The sequence below is a fragment of the Dipodomys spectabilis genome, unplaced genomic scaffold, assembly GCF_019054845.1.
Source record: "Dipodomys spectabilis isolate Male_0828 unplaced genomic scaffold, ASM1905484v1 ptg000241l, whole genome shotgun sequence".
In the NCBI taxonomy this organism is placed as follows: domain Eukaryota; kingdom Metazoa; phylum Chordata; class Mammalia; order Rodentia; family Heteromyidae; genus Dipodomys; species Dipodomys spectabilis.
The window spans coordinates 4,128,517-4,149,410 of NW_024870918.1; the positions used below are offsets into that span (position 1 = coordinate 4,128,517).

At 48.8% G+C, this 20,894-nt stretch overlaps 2 protein-coding genes across 6 annotated transcripts in view; both read left to right on the forward strand.

Moving 5' to 3' along the window:
• The window catches only part of LOC122124681 (COBW domain-containing protein 1-like), a 46,108-nt gene extending 38,688 nt beyond the window's left edge, over positions 1–7,420 (forward strand). For 2 of the 5 annotated variants that reach the window (XM_042699383.1, XM_042699384.1), the window contains 5 exons: positions 756–824; positions 924–989; positions 3,650–3,779; positions 4,382–4,471; positions 6,697–7,420. In XM_042699383.1, the coding sequence (XP_042555317.1) occupies positions 756–824; positions 924–989; positions 3,650–3,779; positions 4,382–4,471; positions 6,697–6,794 (453 nt within the window). In that variant the 3' untranslated portion in view covers positions 6,795–7,420. Of the gene's footprint in view, positions 1–755; positions 825–923; positions 990–3,617; positions 3,780–4,381; positions 4,725–6,696 lie in introns of those variants that run through there. The other 3 variants (XM_042699379.1, XM_042699381.1, XM_042699380.1) reach the window with 3 other exon arrangements.
• Positions 7,421–12,685: 5,265 nt separating this feature from the next.
• On the forward strand, positions 12,686–13,876 carry LOC122124670 (forkhead box protein D4-like 1). Its single transcript, XM_042699363.1, has one exon. The coding sequence runs from the start codon at positions 12,686–12,688 to the stop codon at positions 13,874–13,876; it is 1,191 nt and encodes a 396-aa protein (XP_042555297.1).
• The last annotated feature ends 7,018 nt before the right edge of the window (positions 13,877–20,894 follow it).

A 20,894-nucleotide genomic window follows, 5' to 3' on the forward strand; every position in this document is an offset into this window, starting at 1 on the left:
GCAATCCTCAGATTTCAGGCTCTTCAGTGGCTAGGATTACAAGCGTGAGCCACTGGAGCGGGTGGGACCTTTTCTTTGTTCTTGTTGTTTTTGATTGTGTTTTTGGTGCTAAGGATTAAACCCAGGACCTCATGCATGAGTGTTTGCCTAGCCCTGGGATTTAGTTTTTTGTTTTCTCTTATTTATTTTTTAAAATCATCTTTAAGTGGTTGTATAAGGAATTTCAGTTCAAGTCAGTTTGTAAGTAAAATGCACCTTGATCAAAGTCATTCCTTCATCATTCTCCCCCATTATTCTCAATTCCACCCATACCCTCAATTTACTTGGCTCCATTTCAATTTAGTTTTCTAAGAGAATGAAATGGCACTTCTGCCCTCTGCATAGTTAATTTTTCTGAGCCTTTTTCCCCACATGAAATGGAAGCAGTTACCTTACTCAGGATTATGGTGAAGAGTAAATAAAAAGATGAAATGAGACGGCACAGGCAAGAATGTCTGCTGAATAGAATGAGTACACGGGGCACATGATCCTTCCTGCTAGTGGTTCCAGAAAGGGCTGGACAACCCAAATCCTCTCATGAAAAGTTTTTGTCTAAGCCCTAGCCTGTTAATCTACTCTGCAGTATATGGAAAACGGAATTGCTAATTCCATATCAGTACATACAGAGGAAAATTCAATATACATAGGCAACTTAAAATTCCCTGTGTGTTCCTTATTAATACTCTGATAAAAATTATTGATCTTTTGATTCACAGAGTATTCTCACAGTCACTTTTGAAGTACCAGGAAATGCCAAAGAAGAAAGTCTGAATGTATTTATTCAGGTGAATGCGATTTTTGACTGATTAATGATTTATCAGCTGTTTTGTTGCCTAGTAGCATTAGTGACCGTTGGTCTTATTAAAATGTGTCACTTGGTGCAGAATCTCCTGTGGGAAAAGAACGTGCGAAACAAGGAGGAGCGCTGCATGGAGGTCATCCGGCTGAAGGTAGGCGGTTGCTTCCCTGTGGATGCTGGAACAGAGTCCTTCTGTGGCTCTTATATAAAAGTCGTATATTTGGGGTTAGTGCAAATAACCTCGGTCTGCTTTCATTTTTATCATCTCCACTGCTGAAAGGAGTTTTAGAAATTACTGCAGAAAGCATGATTTATTCATGGTGTAGGAAAAACAACATACTCTTTGACTACTGGAAGTCCCTGCTCTGCACTTCCAGTGTCCTGGCCTGTGAAATCCACTCAGTCAAAACTTTTCCTCTTGCCCCACACATTGGTCAGGTAGAGAAAACTCGGTTTATTTTTCTAAGAGAGCTTCATTTAAAAGAGAAAGGATTTTGAGAATCCCTCACTGATGGACCTTATGCGTCTTGATGCATTTAGCAGACACTGAACATTGGCTATACAAAGTTATACAAAGGACTAGGAGAATTCTTGTTCTGTGTTAAACTTATTCACCCCACTTGACATTTGGGTATGCATATCACCAAAGGTGTTTTTCCCAGGAGACAATGGTTCCAGGTGTGTGCTTAACTCATCAGCAGTCATTTGAATGTGTACTCTGAGTGTGTACACTTGCCTTTGTTGTTAGGAACTAGATTCGCTCTGGAGTTAGCAACCAACTATAGTTGCTAGAATGACAGAGGATGAGCTTGAGGGGAATCTTTTGACGTGGACTTTCTCCCTGCCTATCCTGGCTTATTTGAAGATTGTTCTGCAGAGCAGCCAAAGAATCTCAGGCTGCCTTCCCAATATTCCCTCTCAGAGGCCCAGAACCGACTCTGAAGCTGCCTGTGGCTACAGCATTACTGACATCGTAGGATTCTAAGTGGCAAACCATAGTTCTTTATCTGCTTCTATCCCGAAGAACTCAAGCTACCACCCGGACCTGCACAGAGTGCAGTGGCTCCTCGTGAGCTCTCCCAGGCTGTATCCTGTCCTTCACTGTGTGACCGTTTTTCACTTGTCCTCTTCAGTTCTTTGACCTTTATTATGTCACAACACAGAAGGATTCTGGAAGAAAACAATATATTCTTGGTCTTCATTTTCCTGTTATCAAGTATTAGACCTAGCACCATCACTGTAGAGGGAGAAGGTGGTAGCACACTTGTCCTGTGTGCAGGGAATCCTGAGTTGTCCCCGCATCCCTCCCTACTTAACTTCAGTAGCAGCTAATGTTTTATAGTCTTTGTAGAAGTAACACAGAAGTGGAGCTCATGTAATACTTTCCAAGGAGTTTTTTGGTTTTTGTTTGTTTTTACTATAAAAATTGAAAAAAAGCAGAACACAAAACTGGATATAGAAAAACAAAATCAGGAAAGAAATACATTAAAAATACACAAATGGACCAATAATACACAAAAATTGTGTGGCATCAATGACTGAGTAGTTTGTCTTCAACCATTTTTAAAATGCATATATAGTATATGTATGTAATGAACATTGCTTCATTAATTTCATCCTCTTAGGAGTTAGTTTATCAGATAAAATGTTCTCATTTTTATAAATGAATACAATATAACTTCTATCCAGGTATTATAATAAATTTTTCTTTTATAATTGTCAAAATCCATTTATTACAGTTCATTTCCAAAACAAACTATAAACCACTAAAATCCTTTAATTTCTCAAAAATCCTAACTAAAGAAGCATAAAATCTTTAAAAGCAGAACAATTAGTAGAATATGGCATAGGACATACTCTATTTTTCGGCTTCAGTTCAGGCTTTTTGTGGGTATACGTGACATATAGTGAAAGAATATCCCAGTCTATATTTATTTTACTGTTAGGGTGCTTCAAAGGGTGCTGGGCGCTTACAGCTCACACCCAGCTACTCAGGAAGCTGAGCTACAAGGATTGCGTTTCAAATCTAGCTTGGGTAGGAAAGTCTGTGAGAACCAGCAAAATGCTGGAAGTGGAGATGTGGCTCAAGTAATAGATTGCACCAGTCTTGAGTAAAAGAAGCCAAGTGAGTATGACTCTGAGTTCAAGCCCCAGTACCAGCACACAAAAAGGAATTAGCTGGGCTCTGGTGACCTGTAATCCTAGCTACACAGGAGGTGAGATCTGAGGAACCTGGTTCAAAGCCATCCTGGAAAAAACTGGAAGTGGTGCTGTGGCTCAAAGTGGCAGAACGCTCACTTTGAGCAAAAGAGTTCAGACACAGTGCCCAGGCTCTGCGTTCAAGCCCCATGATGGAAAAAGGAAAAGGAATTGTTGGGCCAACAAATGGAGAGAGAAATGGTGGGTGTACACAGGCATAATATTCAATGTGCATATGCGAACATGGAGCCAGGAAACTTGAGGGCTGGGCGGGATTGAGAGAGATGGGTGAGGGGAGAATGATCAAAATGCATTCCACGCATAAGTTGACATGTTGTATCGAAACCCCTTGAACAACTATTTCAAGATAAGAAAAAATCCATGGAAAATATTAAAACATGATTTTTGAAAAATGGATGTATATAAAAACCTTTTTATTAGAAGTTTTGAAAACTTTTCCAGGGTACAAAATACTGGAATGAAATAGTTGTGCAACTTCTTTCTATGTTCCTATTTTGAAAAAGAATAGCAGAAGTTAATCCATTCACATTGATGTGTTCTTTCTGCTTTTGAATTTGAGCTGGGGCTGACTGATTGTTCTCCTTGGATCAGGGACTGGTATCTCTCAAAGACAAACCACAACAGGTTATCCTCCAAGGGGTCCATGAGCTGTATGACTTGGAGGAGACGCCCCTGAGCTGGAAAGAGAACAGTGAGAGAACAAATCGACTGGTCCTTATTGGTAAGTGATAAAGTAAAATTTCTAAAGCAAAATAGATTGGAGAACTGAGCATGGTAGTCCCAGCACTTGGGCATCTGGGGCAGGAGAATTGAGTTTAAGGCTTGCCTGGATTACACAGCAAGACCCTCTCAACAACAACAAAAACAAACCCAATAGATGACATTAGATGACATAATGTGCTCAGCAATATTAACCAGTCTTATTTTATAACTAATAAATAATAACTGAAACTAATAACTCTTCTTTTATAATTAACAAAGCTTGAGCTAATGTATTTTAATCACTGATGGCATTCCAAAGAGCTTTTTAGGCCTTTTACTCTTCTTTAAGAACTCGCTAAAAAGTGAACACTTCCAAGCATTACATTTAAGACTTAACTAGAAAGTTAAAGAAGAAATAATTGAATTCCTGTTGTTTTTGTAAATTCCTAAAGATCACCAAGCATTTAGTATTCTGGAATTGATAGACAAATTATGTCATTTTAATAAGCATAATATAGTCACTAAGTACTTAGTGATTATATATAGTCTGGAATTAATAGATGAACCGTGTCCTTTTAGTAAGGATAAGATAATCACCCCATATTTTGTTTTGTTTTTCAGGCAGGAATTTAGATAAAGATATCCTTAGGCAACTATTTATCACCACAGTGATGGAAACAGAAGAGCCGTGGACCTCGGCAGATCCCATTTGTCCCTAGCGCAGCGGACATTCTTGTGATCAGGACTATGTCATGAAAAGAAAACAGGGATGTTTCTGGCTGCTGTATTTCAACCAGCTTTTCTCATTATTTCTGTGCTGAATTCCACTGTACTTGAAACTGTATTTATTTAACAGAATACATAAAATGTCAATCAATACTGTAAAAACATTTGGCATTCATGCAATAAAATATATCCTCTGAAATTGTTTTTAGAGACAGTATTTCACAAAAAAATTCCATAATTCATTTTTATTTCCCGTGGGACTTTAGCTGATTACAGAGATATAATACATTATTGTTATTAACAAAAGTTCTTAAGGCAAGTATTGTCATTGTTAATTAAGTGAAACAATTATTTGCTGTCTCTAGAGATTTTAAAAGTGGAGGAAAATCTCTCATAATTAGTGATGAACTGTAGTTTTACAATATATTTAGAGGAGTCCAATTATAGGGCTTTAAGTAGCTTTTACTGCTAGTATTAAATTCATCATGATTATTTTGGAGTTCCTCAGGTCTCAGGTTTTCTTACATGATGCAGTGTAAGCCACCGGCTAGCTACAGAAGTGGCTTCATCATGACATTTCCATATGTGTATAGTGCACTTCAGTCTTGCTCATTCCTTCTTTTGCCTTCTGAGCCCTTTTCCTCTCTCAGTGGACCCTTCCTCTTCACAAACAGTTACCCACTAACTTTCATACCTTTTTTGTTTGTTGGTTTGTCTGATCTTTTTTCCAAACAGAAATGCCCATGTAAACAGAACTAGTACTTAAGGTACTGAGGTTTACTTGTGATGTCATACTTGCTAGGAAGGTACTCTGCCTCTTGAGCCAAACTCTCAGGCAATTTTACTTTAATTACTTTGAGGAAAAAGCCTTTTGTTTTTGTGTGGGGCCAGGTCACCTTCCAAGGAGCTGGCATCCAGTTGTGAGCCTCCATTCCCTGATACTTTTGTGGAGGGTCCTGGTAACTGCTTTGGTTGGCCTTGAATCAGAATCCTCCTGATCTCTGCCTTCCCAGTAGCCAGAAGTGATATAATATGATCTGTACCCCACCCTTCTCTCTACCATCCTACTTTTGAAAAATGGAGAGTACTCCTATGAGACAAAAATGTGTGGTGTCTGTCTTTCTTTTTAGTCTTTTTTTGGGGGGGTCGTGGGGCCTTAACTCTGGGCCTGGGTGCTGTCCCTCAGCTTTTCACCTCAAGGCTAGCACTCTACCTCTTGAGCCACAGTGCCACTTCCAGCTTTTTTCTTTTTTGCTTATGTGGTGCTGAGGAATCGAACCCAGGGCCTCATGCATGCAAGGCAAGCGCTCTCCCACTGAGCCACCTTCCCAGCCCCTCTTTTTAGTCTGTTTTATTTCGCTTAACATAATGATCTCCAGTTCTATCCATTTGCCTGCAAATGATGGAGTTCACCACTGTGAACTATTTGATATTTTCTTTATCTATTTGCTGGCAACTAGGCTGATTCTATAATGCTACATGGGTGTGCATGCTGTATGCTGACTTAGATTCCTTTAGTGTATACTGAGAGGTAATATCCATATATCACATGGCAGGGGGGCTGGGAAGGTGGCTCAGTGGGAGAGCGCTTGCCTTGCATGCCTAAGGCCCTGGGTTCGATTCCTCAGCACCACATAAGCAGAAAGAAAAAAGCCGGAAGTGGCGCTGTGGCTCAAGTGGTAGAGCGCCAGCCTTGAGCTGAAGGGCTGAGGGACAGTGTCCAGGCCCAGAGTTCAGGCCCTGCGACTGGACCCAAAAACAAAAAAATCACATGGCAGTTCTAGTATTAACTAAAACTAGAGGATCCTTCACACTGATTCCTATAGTGGCTGCACTAATTTACATTCTCATAACAGTATGAACTATATAGTGCCCCCTAATCCATGGCAGCATTTTTTTTTAAATTAAGGATAACCATTTAGCTTGGTTGATATGACATCTCAATGTAGTTTTGATTTATATTTCCCTATTGGCTAAAGATGGTGATCATTTTTTCATTTACATGTGGGTCATTTGTATTTCTGCTTTTGAGAACAATTTGTTCAAGGATACCTACTTACTGATTGGATTGTTTCTTCTTTTGGCATTTAACTTTTTAAGTTCTTTTTGTGGTCTGGACATTAATACTCTGTCAGATGTATAGCTGACAAAAATTTCCATTTTGTAAACCATTCAGGATTGTGTTGTAGGAGCTTTTTAAGTTGATGCAGTCCTATTTGTCAGTTCTTACTATCATTTCCTAAGCTACTCGAGTCCTGTTCAGAAAGTTGTTACCCTATGTCAAATACATATTCATTTTGATAGTTAATTATTTTATATAAATCATTGGTGCATACATGGTCAATAACTCGATTTTCTTCTGTTCCTGCTACATGCCACCTTGTACAGCTACACTGAAATTATAGAAAAAGGGAAACTTTAATGAAGAGCTTTCTCAATCTAATAGTTGGGGTCAGAGAAGGTTATCACATGACTTTTAGGGATTCCCCTACCCCCATTTTAAGTAAAGGAGCCACATCTACATGTTTAGAATGATTGAGGATTCGTCAATTACATTATCTCGAGTTGGTCTTCACCGTTGTATCCTTTGGCATCTACCAGCAAGCTTGCTGGTCCTGATCTTTTATTTTGTAATTAAAAATAACCTCTATAGTCAACTAGTTGCTTCCTGAATCCATTCTTTTCCGCTTATGTTTGAGAAACGACCCTTAATTATGTGGCAATGAATTGCTCAATAGAAAGCTAATTTTTTAAGCCAAATCTAGGCCTTAATTCTAGCTTTGCTGCTTTGAGTATTTACTTTGTCTGAGATTGGCTTTCTTATTTCTGAAGTAGATAATAATATCAACCATTGAAGCATTAAATAGGCTCCCTATCCCTTACTCCCCCATACCTGGGCTGGAACTCAGGGCCTCTAATTCTATCTCAGCTTTCTTGCTCCGAATTTTTGCCTCCAGCCCAGCTTTTGGCAATGGACTCTCTTCAACTTTCCAGCTGGGGCTGGCTTTGAGCCCAGATGCTCCAGCGCTGTCTTGCTGAGTAGCTAGGATTAAAGGTGTAAGCCACCCATGCCTGGCTTTCAGTAGGTGTTTAACGTACCTAGGTCCTAGAACACAGCAGAGCCTACCTAACACTGTTCTTCTTCCTGAAAATTTATAGTTTTTATAATGACACAATAATAATATGCTTTGGCAAATAATAAGTGCCTAGATCTGTTTATCATTTGGCTGTGAAAAGCATACAATTAGCTGTCCCATTGGGAAGAACATTTGGAATAAAAATCTAAACTCAGGAACATTTGTTGTTTCCTCTTAACTGTAGTAAATTATCTTTAAATATTTTTCATTACATATGTTGTGTACATACGCTTTTGTAACATTACAAATGAAGTCAGCCTTCCCTGAGCCTTTCCCTCCATCTTTATTTCTTCCTAGCACTCATCCTGTGTTCTGTCCTTTCAGACAATTCTTTCACACATTAATCTTCCCAAAGAGAATGATTTTCCAGGGATCAGAGGCATGGTCTAAGAAACACAGAAACTTGTCATTGATACCTGCAGGGTCTTATTTTTATCTCGTTAAGTAAACATCATTCCTTATAGAAGACAGTTTGCTTGTAAAATAATAATAAAACAACTGAAGTCAACTATTTGGTTGGAGGGACATACATCAATGAGAAATAGGTAGAATCACCGAATAGGCCAATCACAGTGAAGATCACCTCTAGACTGAGTGACAGAGATCAGATGTAGATCTTACACTGAGAAGGGAAGTAAACGGAGTCATTTGTACAGCGTAGGACAGGTGACTGGCATCAGTGGGGAAGATCGCTGAAACATTTAGATGGCAACCGCCCAGTGTGCTGGAAAATGAACTGGGAGCAGGGCAAGGGTGACAGCCAGGCTGGTGGCTTGGAGGACAGAGAGTAAACATCTGAATTACTTGTTTTTTTAATTTTTTAAAAAATGTGCCAGTCCTGGGGCTTGAACTCGGTCGGGGTGCTGTCCCTCAGCTTTTCCCCTAAAGGCTGGCACTCTATAACTTTAGCCACAGCTTCACTTCTGTCTTGTTGGAGTGATTAATTATAAGACATAAGACTTTACTGCCCCAGCTGGGACAGTCCTCAGAGGAGATCTGCCTCCTGCCTAGCTAGGATTATAGGTGTGAGCTACTGGTGCTGGATTACTCTAATTCACTGGGGAATGCTGAGGGTTTAAGCTGAGAATTTATGTAAGTGAGAGCACTGGTGGATGAATCAGTTATTTCTCTTTTGAAACTGCTAGCTGCTGTGGGGAGAATATTACTGCGCACATTTCCCATGGGTGTTTCTCTAGTGTCTCACTAGCTTCTAGTATTTGCACATTAAAAATTTTAATAGCTACTGATGAACTGATATAAATGTCACTACCTTTAGCTTCATTTTCTCTAACCTATTTTTAACTTGTGAATCTGAGTGAACTGGCATATCTCTGTTTGATTTTGTTGTATTTTATATTGCTTTTATTTCTTGAAGGCACAGTGATCTAGTCATTATCCAAATGAAGTCTTTTTTCAAGTGATCAGAGCCATAGTTTCACCTGCAATTCCAGGATATTTGGGAACTTGGCCTTGCTGTATTTGAGGCACAAGTCCCACTTCTGGCTTTTTGGTGGTTTGTTTGGAGATGAGAGGCTTATGAACTTTCCTGCCTAGGCTAGCTTCCAACTATGATCCTCAGCTTCTTGAGCACCTAAGACTACAGATGTGAGCCACTAGTGCCTGGCAAGTAAATGGTTCTTTCTGAGGCCTTTTCCAGCTGTAAATGAAAAGAGCAAAACTGACATGGCATTGAAGACAGCTGTGTGAAACTCAGATGATGAGAGGAAAGGCCGAGTGACTGACAGACTCAACTTGGTAAAAACGTACTGTGCAGGCCTTGAAGTTTTCCCTCTCCGTGGCCATCCATACATGAATTAGCAAGTCTTGCAATAGTTCATTTCCTAAGCAGATGGGACTTTGCATTATCTCCCCATGCTTGCTGACTCCGTTTCTTAGACTTCACCCTTTGCTTTAATGACTCCATTTGGGAATCTGGCCAGCTACACAAATGTTTCTCTATTGGAGTTTTTCTGTTGTCATGATTAGGAACGTAGGGAAAAACGAGAGTGCCGTTTTTATCACATCTTATTAAAGATAGACTTGCCAACATGATTTGTGACTCTTGAAGTTGGCCTTCATTACTCCGTGAAGGTTTCTCCATGGAAAGGAAAGAATCCCTCTTTTCCCCGTGAACACTAAAGCTTCTGGAAGAACCTGAGCGGTTCAGCCCAAACTTCAGTAGTGGGGAGTTATGCCGCACCTCCTTCAAGATAGAGTGCCTACCTTATTTCAGATTTTTTTTTTCTGCCACAAGTTTGATTTTCACATTGATAAGAAATCATTGAGTAGTTAAGTAGGGAGAGACAAATTTCACAGATATTCATTTTGTACTTTTGAGTTAAAATCTAATGTTGCTTTATGTCCTTGTTCAGGTTATCACAGCTTTGGACTGCGGGACCTCCTATGGCACTATTAACTAAGTCAGTGTAGGCTTTTTATTGTTATTTCTTTTTGAGTACATCCTTACATCCTTTCATTTGTAAATATACCCAAATTCCCATAGAAATTGACTTTAGGACAACTTTAACAATTCTGCCTGTATCAGGTAATGGGCTCCCTGGTCTGCTCGAGAAAATATGCCTCTCCCAGCAGAGGTGAGGGTGGAAGGAATGATGGGATGGGGGAGGGGGGATGTTGAGCAGGTTCCCTGGGGAGTACCAGCTTGAATAAGACACCTGTCCCAGCCCTCCTGGAGCTTGGTTTAGAAGATCATACAAATTATCGCTGGTAAATTTGGGATTCAAGCACAAATCCATTAGGCTCAAACCTTTTTGTTACTGGTCTTTCAAGCTGTGTACAACTGGAAAGCTTTAGTGGGTAAAACCTCGGGAGTAGAGAAGTCTTAACAAAAAGACTTGCAGGAAGCTGTTCTTCACATTTGATCCCAAAGGTGCTAGCTGCTTTCAGTTGCATTTAATCCCACAAGTATGAAGCTAGGTCTTGATCATGTGCCCTGGTGGTTGGCTTCTGATGCCTCACAGAAAATTCGTCATTTTACCAATACATTCGGGAAGGCTTCCTATGTAGCTGAGTGGTTTACGCCACATTTTGCCAGATGTTGCCTTGTATTTTCCCCAAGTTGGTGGGTTTCAAACTATGACTGTGTGCTATGCCTCCATACAATTCCCGTTTATATGAATTGAATTGCGTTCCACAGAACTGCTTCATTAGTCCCTAAGTCTGATGAAGCCAATTAAAAAAAAAAATCTTCAAGGATTTCAAGTGAGTCAGTGTTAACAGGACTGGTGTCGTGTGCAGCTGAGCAGCGTGGATACTGAATGATGATACGATTAGCCAGTGACAGTGACAGTGCGGTCCTACCTTTCCTCCATGAGTACAAGCATCCTATCAGAAGTGTTCTTTCTATCAAGGGAAAAACAGAAAGGCATTGCAGTAAAAAAAAAAAAATGCATGTCCACAAAATTAAGAAAACTGAGAGAAGGGGGTTTGGGAAGGAGAGGTGAGAATTCTGAAGGGCGTGACATTGATCAAGACCTACTGTATCCATAAACTGCTATGCTGAATAGCAGCCCCTTTGTGCAAGTATTTAAAGATTTTTTTTTTTTTTTTTGGGTCCGGTCGTGGGGCCTGAACTCTGGGCCTGGGCGCTGTCCCTCAGCTCTTCAGCTCAAGGCTAGCGCTCTACCACTTGAGCCACAGTGCCACTTCCGGCTTTTTTCTTTTTGCTTATGTGGTGCTGAGGAATCGAACCCAGGGCCTCGAGCATGCAAGGCAAGCGCTCTACCACTGAGCCACCTTCCCAGCCCCTTAAATTTTTTTTTTTGGTCGGTCGTGGGGCTTGAACTCTGGGCCTGGGTGCGACATGTCCCTCAGCTCTTCAGCTCAAGGCGAGCGCTCTACCACTTGAGCTACAGCACCACTTCCTTAAAGATTTTTTTAAAGGAGGGTTCGTTCTGAAAATATAGAGTGAATGACAGAGAAAAAAGGACAAGAGAGAAGGGAAAGGGTAGACACCCATAAGAGTGCACCCCTTTGTTTTGTGGGAGTTTTTAGTTAAGACCATTAAGAAAAAGAGACTATGAGACATCATTGCAGTGTGAATACCTTGGTTCGTGGTGTCTATTGTAGGCATAGGTGCAGAGTAATGACAATAAAGGTCGTTTTTATTCATCGCTGCAGAAAGGGACTGGGGGAATCCTTTGGGCTCCCTTGAGTGACTTCACTCTGAACATCTTAGGACATTTCTACCTTTCCTGAACCTTTGAGTCTGGGACAGGACTTGAAGGAATTTGTGAGTGGGGACCACAGGAGGCCCTCCTCTTGGAGTGGGATATGTTGTGGGAACAATCGTAGCTACTTGGAGGCTGAGGCAGGAGAAGCACAAGTTCTAGGCCAGCCCAGACGAAGTTAAGAGGTGGTGTCTCAGAAATCCCTAAAACCAAAGCTGAGGTGTGACTCCAGTGGCTGAACACTTGCCTCACGTGCTGGCCCAGAGCCCTGGCCTCCATCTCCAGCACCCGGTGGGCGACTTCGGGGCGCCATGCTGGAAGAGGACAACGTACCCATGAAAACGGGGTGATGAGCCATCTAGGAAACCATCCTTCTCTTGTTCCCCATTCTTCCAAGAGAACCCGTCGCCCTTTCCTCCCTAGCCACATTCCGGGAGCGATCTGCCCCCCGGAGGAGGTGGCCTGAAATTGGTTGCTTTTTATCTGACAAATGGGAGGGGGGGTGAGCAGGTGGGTGTCAGGAAGAGGCCCCCCCAGCACCCTTCCCCGCGGGCGTCTGCACCGCGCGCCTCCACCATTGGGCCGCGTCAGCGGGGAGTGGCACCGCTGGGAGGTGGGGTGGGGGGCGGTGGGCAGCGTATAAAGGTGTGGGGGGGGGCGTCCATTCTATCGGGGCTCCCAGACCAGGCCACGGGCCTTGGCGGGGCGGTGTGGGTAAGGAGAAGAAACGATCGCAAGGGAACAAACAACACACCGAGTGTGAAGGGCTACCGGGAACCAACGACGGGGCTTCTCCGGGGCGGCCCAGCCCAGGTGAGCCCGGTGGGCGGCCGCCTCCCACCCCCCCAGTCCCCGCGCTTCCCGCCGCCACCATGAACGTACCCACGACGGCCGAGCGCCGTCGCTCCCCGCTGCTGCTGCTGCCGCCCAGGCTCCGAAGTTCCGACGGGGAGGACGGGGAGATCGACGTCCTGGGAGAAGAGGAGGAGGAGGACGACGGGGAGGAGGAGGAAGGAGCGGGGAGCCCCCGGTGCCCGGGGCCGAGGAGCCCGTCGGACGGCCCGTCGGAGCCCGGCGGCGGGTTGCGCTCGCCGAGCGGGCGCGCCGCGGGCCCCGGGGCCGCCGCGCCGGCCGCCAAGCCCCCGTACTCCTACATCGCGCTCATCACCATGGCCATCCTGCAGAGCCCGCAGCAGCGCCTGACGCTGCGCGGCATCTGCGCCTTCATCAGCGGCCGCTTCCCCTACTACCGCCGCAGGTTCCCCGCCTGGCAGAACAGCATCCGCCACAACCTCTCCCTCAACGACTGCTTCGTCAAGATCCCCCGCGAGCCCGGCCACCCGGGCAAGGGCCACTACTGGAGCCTGGACCCGGCCTCCCAGGACATGTTCGCCAACGGCAGCTTCCTCCGGCGCCGGAAACGCTTCAAGCGCCACCCTCCGGCCCCTCCCTTCCCGCCGCCCGCCGCCGCCGCCGCCCTGCCCGGCCTCCTCCCCCCGGGCCTGGTGCTGCGACCCCCGGCCTCCGCGCCGCCCGGCTCGGGCAGCTGCCTCGCCGCCCTTCCCGGCGGCCGCGCGTGGGGCGCGCTGCTGCCCGCGCCGCCCCTGCGCTGCCTGCTGCTGTCCGGGGCGCCCCGGAAAGCGGAGGGGGCGCCCGTGGGGACCCGCGGCGCCCTCCCGCCCCCGGCGGCGGCCGGGCCGCCGTCGTTGGGATGCCTGCCCTGGGAGAAGAGCCCCGGCCGGGCGTCCGGGCCGGCCGGTGGAGGCCCCTCCTTCAGCATCGAGAGCATCCTGCGAGGAGTCCACGGCGGCGGGGGGATCGGGGCCGCGCAGACTCTGTCCCCGGCTCCCTGGGGGAGCTACTGCCCCCTGCTTCCGCGCCCGGCCGGCCTGCTGCACCCCCAGGCTGCCGCCCCTTTCCTGCCCCTGTCCGCCGTCACCGCGGCGCACCCGATTCTGCAGCCGCAGCCGCGCGGTGACGGCCGCGCGCCCAGCAAAGGCTGCCCTCGGGGCGGACCCCGGGCGGCCTCCGCGGGCGCACCCGGGACCCCGCCGGCCTTCTGACGACGCCTCCACGCCCGCCCTCTCCTCCCCCCCAGGTGGCCGCCCCGCGTCCATGGCCCGCAGCCGAGTCGGGGACCGTGGCGCGCGGGCTCCCGAACTCGCAGCCCCCACGCGGGGGAGGGAGGGCGGCATCAGATCTCCACGTCCGACCTGGGCATCCCCCCCCAACACCCCTGTGCACTTGGCCAGGGAATTTCACGAGCGCGCGTGGGATATGCATTTGGGGTTTGTTTTGCTCCCGTGTTCAACAGCCAAAGCAGAAATCAACCCCAAAGTGGTGTTTTCTTGCAAAACCACGTTCCCTCCTCTTCTTCCCAGGTTGCTGACCCGGTGGCTCCTGAAGCCGGCGTTTTACATGGGAAACGGTGATTTCTGCCCTGTGCCATGGCTGCGCAGGCCAAATAAAACGTTAAATCCAGGGGCTCATTCGCTGCCTCCGAGGAACAGGTTTTAAAACTTACTCTCTCCTGGCCTGCGACCTTTTCCTTCATGTGATCCCTGTTCGTTACCAAACACTGGGAGCGACTTGTTTTCAGGATGACTTCTACACGGTTGTGAGTCAGGTGGAAAAATTGCCTTTCAACCCAAGACCTTATATTTACTAAACATCCAAATAAGAAAAGGCACTGGAGGAAATTAATAGAATATTTATTTTTCACTTTTAGTTAAGTGATCTCCGCAGGCACTCTGGGTCTGGTCTCCCAAGGCCGAGCCTTTTGCTCCCGTCTCCCCCCGGACTGGGGTTACAAGAGTGCGCTACCACACTTGGCTAATTTTCTGCGTTTCTAAAGCTACGGTTTTGTTTTTTGTTTTTGTTTTTTTTTTTAATAAGCTAGAAGGATAATGATGGGGAACGCAGGGCAAATAAAAGGGTATGTATCGAAAACACTAAAACCTCAAAGCTTTTTTTGTTTCTTTTTGCTGTAAAATAATTTCAGAAAGGACTGTCCTCCGCTGAATGTGGGAAGGGAGGCCAGGCAGGGAGGGAAACACACACCGCAGCCTGAACTACCGCTGGAAAAGAAAGCGATTAATAATAACAATAGTAGTAATAATAATAGACTGGGTCCCTTTCCTCTTCCCCGCTACCTGCTGCCGTCACTTGCTACCCGAGACCCTCGCCCCGGCTTGGCTCGGGCGCCTTTCTGGCCAGTCCAGAAGATTCCAGGCCCCACCCTTGGGACCGATCGAGAGGTGCGCTTCCAATCCTGCTCCCGCTTCTCTCTCGCTGGTTTGCGCCCCCGGCTCCGCGTCGGGCTTAGCAAACCCTGCGGCTAACGCAGCCCCAGAAAACACGGGTCCTGCTTACTTTTCACTTCTCCCCCATCCATCCGTCCGTCCGTCTGTCGTTCCGTCCGTCCATCCGTGCATCCGTCTGTCCATCCGTCCGTCCGTCGTTCCATCCATCCATCCATCCATCCATCGGGATCCAACGCCTCCTTGCCGTGTGCGCACGTGCCCAGGACGGCTCGCGAGCTCTTCTTCATTTTCCCCGAATGGAAAACGCATCGAACGAGCGCTTTCCCACCGCCCCCGCCCCAAGCACCGACCCAGCGGCGGGTACTGGGCAGGGACTGGACACTTCGGTCCGCAGTTAGGTGCAGACCGAGTGCCTTCGACGGCGCGGACCGTGGGACCCGCCTGCAGTGGCCGCCCAGCTCAGCCCGGACACCGTGTTCGGGTGCGGGGCACCTCCGCGCCCGCGCCCGCAGCGCCGCCGCCGCGCCAGGGATCGCGCCCCGCGCCGGGGATCGCGCCCCGCGCCCGGCTTCCGAGCGCCCGCGGCCCCCCCCCCCCCCCCCCGGTGCCAGGCGCCGTTCCGGGCGGCGCAGCGTTCGGGGCCGCGGTGCTGGATCCCGCGCCCGGGCGCTCGGCGGGGCTCGCGCTCCCCACCGCAGTGGGTGGGGGGAAAAACACCCACGTGTCCTCGAAGATTCTCGAAAGGGTGTGGGTCATTTTCCACCCGGGCAGGACGACCCCATGGGCCCTGGGCAAAGGGCAGGAACTTGGGGCGAGGAGGGGAAGGGGCGGGAGGAGAACCGGTCTCGGGGATTCGCCCGCCCACTCGTGAGGATGCCGCTGCTCGCGAACGTAATCAGCCTCCTTCACCCGCGCACGTGGGAGAGCCTGGCCGGCTTCCCGTCAGCGCGGGGCGCGGGGCATGGGGCGCCGGGCACAGGGCGCGGGGTGCGGGGCTGCGGGGCGCGGGGCACGGGGCGCGGGGCTGCGGGGCGCGGGGCTGCGGGGCGCGGGGCTGCGGGGCGCGAGGCTGCGGGGCGCAGGGCGCGGGGCTGCGGGGCGCGGGGCGCGGGGCTGCGGGGCGCGGGGCTGCGGGGCGCAGGGTGCGGGGCTGCGGGGCGCGGGGCTGCGGGGCGCAGGGTGCGGGGCTGCGGGGCGCGGGGCTGCGGGGCGCGGGGTGCGGGGCTGCGGGGCACGGGGCGCGGGGCTGCGGGGCGCAGGGTGCGGGGCTGCGGGGCGCGGGGCTGCGGGGCGCGGGGCGCGGGGCACGGGGCGCGGGGCTGCGGGGCGCGGGGCTGCGGGGCGCGAGGCTGCGGGGCGCAGGGCGCGGGGCTGCGGGGCGCGGGGCTGCGGGGCGCAGGGTGCGGGGCTGCGGGGCGCGGGGTGCGGGGCTGCGGGGCGCGGGGCTGCGGGCACGGGGCACGGGGCGCAGGGCGCGGGGCACGGGGCACAGGGCGCAGGGTGCGGGGCTGCGGGGCGCGGGGCTGCGGGGCGCGAGGCTGCGGGGCGCGGGGCGCAGGGCGCGGGGCTGCGGGGCGCGGGGCGCAGGGCGCGGGGCTGCGGGGCTGCGGGGCTGCGGGGCGCGGGGCTGCGGGGCGCGGGGCTGCGGGGCGCGGGGCTGCGGGGCGCGGGGTGCGGGGCTGCGGGGCGCGGGGTGCGGGGCGCGGGGCTGCGGGGCGCGCGCTGCACTGACGCTGCGGCGGAGAAAGGAGGAGAGCGCGCGGCAGCCGGGCTCCTCGGGAGGCTGAGATCTGAGGATCGCGGTTCAAAGAAGCGACTTCCAGGTCTGTCATTTTGTTCTTTCCCCTGATGGGCTCCACGAACACAACAAACCTCAGACCCGGGTCCGCGGTCCTGCGCACCCCTTTCCCGTCTCCCCGCGCTGCCGCTCGCCCCTCCGCCGCCCAGCCCCGCCCGCCTGCGCCCCCGCCCCTCGGCCCAGTCCTCTCCCCGCCCCCACCCTCCCGGCCTGCGCCCCCTACAGACTTTAGGAGCTGGGCCACCCCATTTAGCCAGGCACCGTCCTTTCCCAACAGTAGATGTTCCCCAGCAAAAGGCCCTCGGCCCCGACGTCCCATTGAATTCTCTGTAACACGAAACCGTCGAAAACTTTCTTTTTTAAAGCACGTACCTGCTTGGCCATGATAAACACTTTCGTTTTGCTCAAGGCTAAGCGCACTCCCGCTTGAACCACAGATTCACTTCCGGTTATTCGGGGGCTTCGTTGGAGATCAAAAATCTCAAGGACTTTCCTTGGTTTCGAACCATGATCCTCAAATCTCAGCCTTCAGAGTGGCTAGGTAGGATTACAGGCGTGAGCCACCATCGCCTGGCTGGAAACGCTATTAAGTGGACCTTTTGATTATGCTCAGCATTGCTTAACAGCTTTGGAGAACCGTCCTCAGTGTAGCAACTCCCTTGGGCTCCCCATCCCACCCCCATTCTCGGAACCACCACCATTTTGCCCCCAAAGATCTTGTTTTATTTCCTGACTGTGACCAAGGAGATAGAGTGGAGAGGGCGGGTGTCCTACTCCAGTTTCTCCAGAGTGGGAATAAGGGGCCCAGAATATGAATTGAAGGACATGGACAGGCTTGTGTGTCTAATGGCTCAACTTTCTCTGCATCGTGGCCCTTTGTCATGTTGGCTGGGTGGCATCAGTGCCCAGCATTCACCCTGGCTTCTCAGCTACAGCCTGTGCACCCTCTGCTTTTGCTGTCTGTGTCTGTGTTCATCTAGGCAGTGCCTTGAACCTGTTGGAGCTCATTACCAGAGGGGAATATGCATTGCCTGTTGTTTTTTCAGTGATGTTTTTAAAAAAGAAAGTACACAAACCCCCCAGCCCACCTGCATTAGGCACTAAATAGAACTCTGTGTGTGTGTGTGTGTGTGTGTGTGTGTGTGTGTGTGTGTGTGTATACACACATATATATTCAGATCCAGATTCCTGGATTCCCACAGACAACTCAATGTGCAGCTTGTATAAAATGGCATTGTGTTGTCATATAATGTAGACCTGTCTTCCCACATACTTTAAAATCACACCCAGGTTACTTTTAGGACTTACTGCAATTTAAACACGTTGTAAATATTTGCCATACTATATTTTCAGGGAATGATAACAAGAAAGATGTCTGTATGTGTTTAGTTCAGCGTATGCCAGTATTTTTCCATGCATGGTTAGTTAAATCTGCAGAGCTGGAAGCGGCAGATGGGGAGGGAATCCTACATTCGTTGCTAACCTTCTCTCATCAGGAAACAGGCTTCTTGCTTCTGTCCTCCTCGAAGCATCATGCTATGCTACTGTGTTCATCTTCTACAGCTTCTCTCTCTCCATGCTGCTCAGAAAATTTAGTGGCACCACATTTCTCTTGGCACACCTTTGCAATTCTATGTCTAGCCTTGCTCTTCTGGGCAAGCCATTCACCTGGCTGATCGCACAGCTCACAGCTCCTTAATGAACTACAGGGTCCTCGTACCATTGCCGGCTCCTCATTTCAGCCTAACACTCTTTCATGAGCCCTGATTTTGAATGTCCTCCTGCCTCCTGGATAGTTGTCCCTTGAACCTGTACTAACACCTCAAATACTGCATAGTTTGAGTGCAAGTCATCATATAGAAGCCAAATAGATATCAATATCCTTTCTTTCTTTCTTTCTTTCTTTCTCTTTCTTTCTCTCTTTCTTTCTTTCTTTCTTTCTTTCTTTCTTTCTTTCTTTCTTTCTTTCTTTCTTTCTTTCTTTCTTTCTTTCTTTCTTTCTTTCTTTCTCTCTCTCTCTCTCTCTCTCTCTCTCTCTCTCTTTCTGTCTTTCCTAAACATGTGCCCACAATTTATCTCAAGCTGGCCTGGAATTCACTAGGTAGCCTAGCTACAAATTTACGATCTTCCCATCTCTGCCTCCAAGTGCTAGCATTGCAGATATGTGCCATCATGCCCAGCTAATATCACTATACTCTAGAGACTCTCCCAGATTATTTATGTTGACAAAGCCACCAGAAGAAGATACCCCCCCCCCCCCCCCCCCCCCCCCCCCCGCCATAAGCCTGCACCTGGACACAGCCAGCCTCAGACTTGAAGAGCTGAGATCAGCTGGAGCACAGAGAGCAATGGGTTCTGCTGTGAGCAGGCCCGGGAGGCAGACAGGCAGTGAGACTGTGAGCTTCCCAGACATCCCAGCTCCCGCGCCACTTTTACATTCCAGTTATTGCACAGCTCTCTCTGTGGCCAACCTTCACCTAGATCCATCCCTGAAGAAAGATTCTGGGAACCTGATTCTACCTTGAGAAAATACAAAGCCATCCTAGGGGGAAAAGCAACTATGACCTAACAGGAAATCATACAAAATAAAACACGATTGGGGGAGCTCTAGGTTTACATGCTTTAGTGCCTTGTAGAAAGATTCCATCTGAAGGGGTGAAGAAGCTATCCAAGGCCCAAGGAAAGGGGTTGGGTCCCAAGGTAAGGAAACAAAGGACCTTTTGTTAATTTGTCTTTTTGTTTTCTGACGACTCTGTATACTTTGCCTCATATATGGTATACACGCGTGCACATCTGAGGAAAGGTGGGGGAGGGCACAGATTCAGTGGAAAATGCGTGAAAAGTGCTGAAGTGGAGCCCTCTAGCTGCACTGGACACTGATGAAAGTGAACCACGTAACTGGTGGATGGAGATGGGAGGAAGGGAATGGGAGAGAATGAGGGAACAGAGGATACTGTGCAAACGGAAGGAACTGTATTTACTACCTGACCTATGTAAAGGTAACCCCCGGTGGTTATCGCCTCCAAAACAAGACTAAAGTAATTAAAATTTAAAAAGAGAATAAGAGAGTATTTGCTTGGAAGGTACCAGAAAGAAAGAAGAGAGAGAGAGAGAGAGGGAGGGAGGGAGAGAGGGAAGGAAGGAAGGAAGGAAGGAAAAAAAGCAAAGTGTCTGGGAAGGAATTGTAGGGTCTAGAGAGATGGAGTGGAGTGGGCACTGGAGGCTGGTCTGGAGCATGAGGTGACCGAAGGAGCATCAACAAAGAATAAGTGGCATATATCAGAAGCCACATAAAATAGACTGGAAAGCCAAGCGCTGGTGGCTCACGCCTGTAATCATAGCTACTCAGGAGACTGAGATCTGAGGATCAAAGCTCAAAGCCAGCCTGGACTGTCAAATTCTTATCTCCAATTAACTACCCAAAAGCCAGAAGTGGAGGTATGGCTTAACCGGTAGAGTGCTAGCCTTGAGGGACAGCACCCTGAGATCACCCCTCAGTACTGTCACACAGAATGGACTGGCCATAGATAGCTCTAGCAGCTTACATAGAAGAATCTTAGAATGACAAGGAAAATGGGAGTCACCAAGTCTCATGATTCTCTAAGCCAGAAGCTCAAAACCGGATGTTGGCAGTGCCATGCTCCATCTGGAAGCCTTGGGGAAGGATCTAGCCTTTCCTAAGCTTCTGGTGTTATGCAAGCCTTGCCTTGGGAATGCATCACCCTCGACTCTGGCTCCATCACGTGGAATGCTCCCTGTGTGCGTGTCTGTGGCTCTTCTCATTAGAATACCAGTCACAGCAGATTAGGGGGACATTTTTAATTGCATCTCCAATAACTCTATTTCCTAATATAGTCATATCCCAAGTCGCCAGGGAGGACATAAACGGGCAGTGTGTGCATGTATGTGTGTGTGTGTGTGTGTGAGACCGATCAATCTTGTTCATAAAGGAAATAGTTGCAAGGAAGATTACAGACCATTTTGATATATGGAGCTGGAGAAGGAGCTAGGGTTAAAGGC

What these genes read in the sequence shown, in the direction of transcription:
- LOC122124670 (XM_042699363.1), top strand. Translation starts at nt 12,686, where the DNA reads ATGAACGTACCCACGACGGCCGAGCGCCGTCGCTCCCCGCTGCTGCTG.